At 39.7% G+C, this 7,175-nt stretch overlaps 1 protein-coding gene across 1 annotated transcript in view; it reads left to right on the top strand.

Moving 5' to 3' along the window:
• YIPF7 (Yip1 domain family member 7) overlaps positions 1 to 7,175 on the top strand; it is an 87,161-nt gene that overhangs the window by 49,115 nt on the left and 30,871 nt on the right. Inside the window, exon 5 of the mRNA XM_027769202.1 lies at positions 6,265 to 6,428. Coding sequence (XP_027625003.1) covers positions 6,265 to 6,428 — 164 coding nt within the window. The remainder of the gene's footprint in view (positions 1 to 6,264; positions 6,429 to 7,175) is intronic.

Here is a 7,175-nt window from a genome sequence, read left to right as displayed (position 1 = left end):
GTCTTTATTTCTTCAGTAGTTGTGGAGTCATTCAGGAGTAGGTTATTAAGTTTCCATGTATTTGAGTATTTTTGAGGATTTCTCTTGAAATTAAACTCACGTTTAATTCCATCATGGTCGGTGAAGATGCTGGGTATAGTTTCTATGCTTTTGAATCTGTAGAGGCTTGCTTTGTGCCCAATGATGTGGTCAATCTTCGAGAATGTTCCATGTGGCAGCGAGAAAAAAGTGTATCTTGAGGTTTGGGGATGGAAAGTTCTGTGGATGTCTGTTAAGTCCATTTGATTTATGATATCGTTTAGATCTTTTATCTCTTTACCTATTTTTTTGTCTAGATGATCTATCCAGGGGGGATAGTGCAGTGTTGAGGTCTCCAACAATTAGTGTGTTGCAGTCTATCTTCCTTTTTAGATCTAGCAGTCTTTCCTTCACATATTGGGTGCTCCTGTGTTAGGCGCATAGATATTAATAAGCGTTATATCTTCTTGATCGATTGACCCCTTTACTACAATATAGTGCCCTTCTTTGTCTCTTTGAACAGTTAGCAAAGATATTTTTAAAAATAAGACTTGAAAGGCACAAGCAGCAAGTGCAAAAATAGACAAATAGGATTACCTCAGACTAAAAAGCTTCTGCATAGCAAAGGAAATAGTCAACCAAGTGAAGAGGCAACCTATAAAATGGAAGAAAATATTTACGAGGTTTATATCCAACAAAAGATTAATAAACAAACTATGCAAGAAACTCAACAAACTCTTCAGCAAGAAGAAATAATCTGATTAAAATTGGGCAATTGACCTGAACAGATAATTCTCAAATGAAGAAATACACCTGGCCAATAAATACATGAAAAAAATGCTCAATAGCATTAATCATCAGGGAAATGCAAACCAAAACCACAATGAAGTATCATCTAATTCCAGTTAGAATTGCTATTATCAAAAATATAAAGAACATTCAATGCTGAAAAGGATGCTGAGAAAGGGCATACCTATGCACTGCTAGTGGAAATGTAAATTAGTGCAGTCATTATGGACAGCATTATGGTAGTTTCTCCAAAAAAAGTAAAAATACAGTTAGCTTCATACTACAGTATATTAAATACTGCTTCAAGGAAGCCATACCCCAGACCAACCATGGCTGACAAAAGTTCACCAGGTTTGTGTGTATGCTCCCAGGATCCTGATAGTATAGAAAATTGGAATAAAAAGTATTATGGCATGAGCAAATCCCCTTGGAGAGGGCTTTCTCTCTCTTTCCCTTTCCCTGTCTCTTGTATCCCTCTGGCATTATAAAAAACAAATGAACAAACAAACCTATAAATAGAACTACATTATGATGTAGTAATCCCACTACTGAGTATATATCCTAAGGAAAGGAAATCAATAAATTGAAATATTTGCAGCCCCATGTTTATTGCAGCACTCCTTGTTTTGTGTTTTGTTTGGAGAGTTGTTTTTTTGTTTGTTTTGTTTTGTTTTGTTTTGCTATAGGACGCGTGCACTCACCAGAAAGACAGAGAGAGACAGAGAGACAGAAAGTGAGAAATCACCCCCTGGTGGGGTGGCCACACTGCAATCCCTTCTTCATTCTCCTCTCAGGATCTCGGGCATGCACATACCCGTGCCTGGCAGCACTCTTCATCATAGACAAGACATGGAATCAAGTTAACTGTTCATAAACTGATGAATGGATTAAGAAAACATCGTTTGTATGTACACAATGGAATATTACTCAGCCATATTGCTGTCATTTGCGACAATAGGAATGAATCTGTGGGATATTATACTATCTGAAATAAGCCAGTCACTGAAAGACAAATACCATATGTTCTCACTCACTAGGGGAAGCTAAAATATTTGATTACATAGAAGTGGAGAGTGGAACAGTAGATACCAGAAGCTGGGAAGAGGAGAGAGGTGAAGATAAGAACTTTATTAACAGAAATAAAATTTTAAGTATATAAGTGGAGTCATCATGGACAACATTATGGTAGTTTCTAGAGCACTATAGAACAGTAGAGTACATGTAGGTGGTGAAAATTCAATGTATATTTCAAAACAGCTAAAAGAGAGGATTTTAAATGCTCGCGACATGAAAGTAATTAAAATTGTTTGAGATGATAGATATTTTTTTTTTCCTGTTTTGATAATTATACATCAGTTTATGTAGTGAAAAATCACACTGCACCCCATAATTACATCTAAAAAGGTAGGAAAAAGAAAGAGAACTTTTTAGCATAGCCACCAAGAGTTGGCGCCATCTAATGAAAAAGGGTAGTGTCAGAAGATGTGCAGATTTATGACATGTGTTTAACAATATTGTGGTTTTGGACCAACAGATAGTGTAATGGCTACATCACTGGACTCTCATGTAGTCAACAGTGGTTCGAGTCCCAGACCTGGTGGCTTAAACTCATGCTGGGCGCATGTGTGTGCGTGCCCAAGATCCCGAGAGGAGAATGGAGGAGAAGGGATTGCGGCGTGGCCATCCCCCCTGGGGGGTGATTTCTCACTTTCTGTCTCTATGTCTCTCTCTGTCTGTCTGGCGAGCGCACACACCCTATAGTAAAAACCTCTCAAAAAAAAAAATAGTGGTTTATAGAAATTTTTGGAAACAGGCCATACTTTGAGAATTGGGTTATTTATAGAGTTTTCTGGGTAAGACTGTGGACTAATAATGTGACTATTTTGGTTTTGCTTGGATTTTGTTCACTAAATGTTATAGTCAATGTGAACAAAGTCAGTGTTAGCTGAAAAAGCAAAGTGCCTATTCTAGGTACAATGCTAAGTACCCTGACTTTTAGAGTTTGCTCTGAAGATAATAACCGAAAGTTTCATATCCTTCAGCCTGGTTAGAAGCTGGGCCCCGGGAATGCGTTGTGGTGATGCCAGGCCAGTGTATCAGTGTCATAGTATTTTTAGACACTGATCTCTAAATAATTATTATCTCCCCCTTTTATTCCTTTAAAAAGGATTACATTGATAGGAATAGCAGTTGGTGTAATGGCTATGTCGTTGGACTCCCATGTAGTTGACTGCGATTTGAGTCCTGAACCCAGTGGCTTAAACTCACACCAGATGCGTGTGTGTGTGTGTGTGTGTGTGCCCAAGATCCCGAGAAGAGAATGGAGAAGGGATTGCGACATGGCCATCCCCCCGGGGAATGACTTGTCTCTTTCTGTCTCTCTGTCTCTCTGTCTCTTTCTGTCTTTCTGGCGAGTGCACACGCCCTATTGCAAAAACCTCTCCAAAAAAAAAAAAGAATTACATTGAAAATAAACGTGTTCATGGTATTTTATCATTTAATAAGCCATTCTGATTGTTATTCGTAAATTGTTTCTACCAGTTTTTGTTTGTTTGTTTGTTTTTAGTTTTGTGTCTGTCAGGGACAGGAGCACAGGAGTAGAAATCACCCAATCACCCCTTATAGGGCATAGCCACACTGTAACTCCTTATCGATTCTCCTCTCATGATTTAGGGCACCCAGCATGGTTTTCAAGCTTATGGGATTTGGACTTAAAACCACAGACTCATCCAGCCTCCTTAACCACCTGCTGGCCTACTACCAGCTTTGGTAGTGTACCTATTTTGCTGAAAAAAAGAAAAAAAGAATTCAGGAATAAGCCACATGACTAAAAGAAAAATAATATTAATTAGCATAAGCTACAGTGATTCAGAAAGCACCTCCATGCTAGGTCCTAACTTTAAGGAGCTTGCATCCCCATCAGGGAATGACCACTGTGTATCTCTCTATTGCGGTGGTGTTTTTCAAAATTGATATTTTCTCAGGGCTACTCACACAAAGAAGATCAAATTTGTTAGTCTTGGGTTTTTATATTAAGGTTAATATTGAAAGCAAAGTATTAAAAGCCAAGTTCACATAAAGAGATCACATGCAGTTACAAAGTTCAGAATCTTAGATTATATGTTTGGCTTAGCCCAAAGGTGTTTCGGTAAAGAAATTTAAATATAGGGACCAGCAGTTAGCATAATGCCTGTGTCACTGGACTCCCATGTACTCGACTGCAGTTCGAGTCCTAGACCTGGTGGCTTAAACTCATGCTGGGCTCATGTGCGTGCGTGCCCAAGATCCCAAGAGGAGAATGGAGGAGAAGGGATTGCAGCATTGCCATCCCCACTGGGGAGCGATTTTTTCATTTCCGGCTCTCTGTCTCTCTTGCTGGCAAGTACACGGGTCCTATAGCAAAAAGCGCTAAAAAAAAAAATAAAAAGAAAGAAAGAAATTTAAATATGTTAACACAACTCTTGATTTTTTTTTTCCCTTTTTTTCAGGTAAAATCAATTTTAAATGTACACTTAACCTCTTATGCTCTCCCTCGTTTTCCTTTCTTTGTCTAGTTATAACAAGAAGTTATTCACAAAGATTGTTGCTTTTTAATTTTCTCACCCAAGTGGTAAAATAAAAAGCTGAGGATATATTGAGACATCATGCTTTGGCAACTCACTTGCGCATTTCAAATGAGGGACGCTAAAGCCAGATAAAGCGTACATTGAGCTAGGTACTCAAGATAATTCAATAGACAATAATTGTCTGGGAACAGCCAGAACAGGAAAGTGTGTTTCTTCATGAAAAGCAGTTAGTTTACGTATTATTTTTTTCCCTATGAGTTGACTCTACCGTTAGAAATCTAATTTTTACTTGCTGCCTTCACAGATTGATAGGGGCCTAATGGTATGTGATTGCCCTGGAAGATCAGTGAAAAAGCCACACTGCGTAGGAAGCAAAGCACTGCTCAGGAAGCTTTAGTGTAGGTGCAATGCCAGCAGTGTGATTGGGTGGTACTGGGAGAGTCACTGAGAATCTGTGAGCCTCTTTCTTTTCCTGTAAAATGGGATATCAAATACAATTGTCCCAACCTGGTAGCAGCACACTGAATTGCAGTGCTGGAAACCACGTGACTAACTATGGGTTTGGGTCTCCGGGTTGTCTTATAAGCACCTCTCCAGGGCATGCCCAAGATCCTGTCAAGGAGGGTCCCCTCATGACAATACCCTGCCAAGGGTATCTTTCCTTCTCTCTCTCTCACATGCTTTATATCATGAACAGAATAAGTAAATTTATCAAATAAATACAGTTTTTAACCTGACAGACCTTTTTTTTTTCCTTTTCTTTTTTTTAGGTTTTTGCCATAAGGTGTGTGCACTACCTGGAGAGAGACCGAGAGAGGGAAAGTGAGAAATCAGCTCTCAAGAGGAATGGCCATACCACGATCCCTTCTCTTCCGTCCTCTTCTTGGGATTTTAGACACATGTGTACATATGCCCAGCCTGATTTTCAACCTTCCGGGTCCAAGACTCGAACCATGACATTGATCCTGTGGCAGTTCACCACCTTAACCACCATGCAACCTTGCTGGCCCTCGAACTTCTGTTTTTTATTTTATTTTGTTTTTATATAGTCAGAGTCTCACTGGTGTATTGTGATCCTTTTCTCTTAGCCTCTCAGCTGTTACTACAGCTATGTGCCATCATGTTCTTGTTTGTTTGTTTGTTTGTTTTCCCCAGAATGTCATTGTGCTGGCCAGGTAAGCCTTGAGTTTGTAATCCTCCTGCCTTGGCCTCCCTGGGTTAGGATTACAAGCACATGACATGGCACCTGGTCTTTAGGTTAGACTGGAAATTGAAGCCAGGCCTTCCATGGAGTTCCAGCCTGTGGAGTAGACTGTCTCAGCAGCCTGTGTCCCCACAGATGGGCCATCTCTTACATACACTTCTTTTTTTTTTTTTTTGGAGACGTTTTTGCTATAGGGCATGTGCACTCGCCAGAAAGAGAGAGACAGAGAGACAGAAAGCGAGAAATCACCCCCCAGGTGGGATGGCCATGCTGCAATCCCTTCTCCTCCATTACCCCCTTGGGATCTTGGGCGCGCCCGCACACGCGTCTGGTGTGAGTTTAAGCCACCTGGTCTGGGACTTGAACCGCAGTCAACAACATGGGAGTTCAGCAACATAGCCATTATGCTAACTGTTGGTCCCTCTCTTACAAACACTTTTAACAGAATATAAGTGGGAAATGTTCAGCACATTGTGGACAGCCAAGTAGTTCAGTTTGTGTAATCATTCTTCATGACCAGTTATTTCACTTTTTTGAATTAAAGTTCAATTTTGAACAAGTTACTTCTTTTATGTATACTCATAATAAGTAGATCAATTCATAAAGAGAAACTCGTGGTTTCCTCCTTTGATTTGTCCTGATTTTCCTTTCTTAGATATGTAAGTATCAATATTTTTCTTTTTCTAGACAACAAGCCAGTGAGCAGCCTCAGGCTACTTCTTTCATTCCACCAGAGATGCTCATGCCCTCCGGTTACACAGGACAGCTTTTTCAGCCAACATCCAGCTCGGATTATTATTCACAATCTCCTTACATCGACAGTTTTGATGAAGAACTTCCTTTGCTAGAAGATAAGTTAAGGAAGTGTTATTAATGTGTGTACAACTCGAAGAATACAAGCAAGAATCAGTGCTTACTGTTTACTGTCAGCATGCTCTGTACGATGTTTTATGTGTGTGTTCGGTCTACATAGAACAAAAGTCTCCCAAATCAAGACTCTTAAACCATTGGAAATTTGCTGGCTGTTTGTGAGTGGGAAATTGGGAGTAGATATATGCTATTGCTGTGATATTCTTGCAGTTATTCAAAGTTCCCTCACTGTTTTCTTAAATCTAGACAACAGTGAAGACATCTTAGGCAGAGGGTTATATCAAAGCCACCACCCTTCCCTCCCTAGTTAATGAAGCACCTCGTAACAGCATATTTTATATTCTTCTATGTCTGCCTGGGAGCAAAGCAGGTGGTGTCTTAAATTAGTATATTGGGTTATCGGAAAAGTCATGACACATTTTCGCATAGAAAAACATAGAAGAAATACTTCACGACTTTTCTGACAGCCCAATATTTTGTTGTTGTTGACAAGAAAAAAAGCCATATTTGTTTCTTCCCTGACTCAGGAGCTCTCTCCTCAGTTTTGCATGGCTTGGTGGGGGGAAAAAACGATGCTACTAAACAACACTACTAGTGGAAATACTAGACAGGAACTCGGCAATACTTAGAGTTGAAGGTCCCAAGGGTATTGTGGGGATGTCCCAGTCATTTTTAAAAACGTTCATTCATTTCTTTCTTCCATTAGAGAGAGACAGAGAGAGAGAAAA

This window comes from Tupaia chinensis, unplaced genomic scaffold (assembly GCF_000334495.1).
Source record: "Tupaia chinensis unplaced genomic scaffold, TupChi_1.0 Scaffold148884_1, whole genome shotgun sequence".
In the NCBI taxonomy this organism is placed as follows: domain Eukaryota; kingdom Metazoa; phylum Chordata; class Mammalia; order Scandentia; family Tupaiidae; genus Tupaia; species Tupaia belangeri.
Note: the sequence above shows the minus strand (reverse complement) of the source record. Positions and strands in the feature narration are given on the sequence as shown.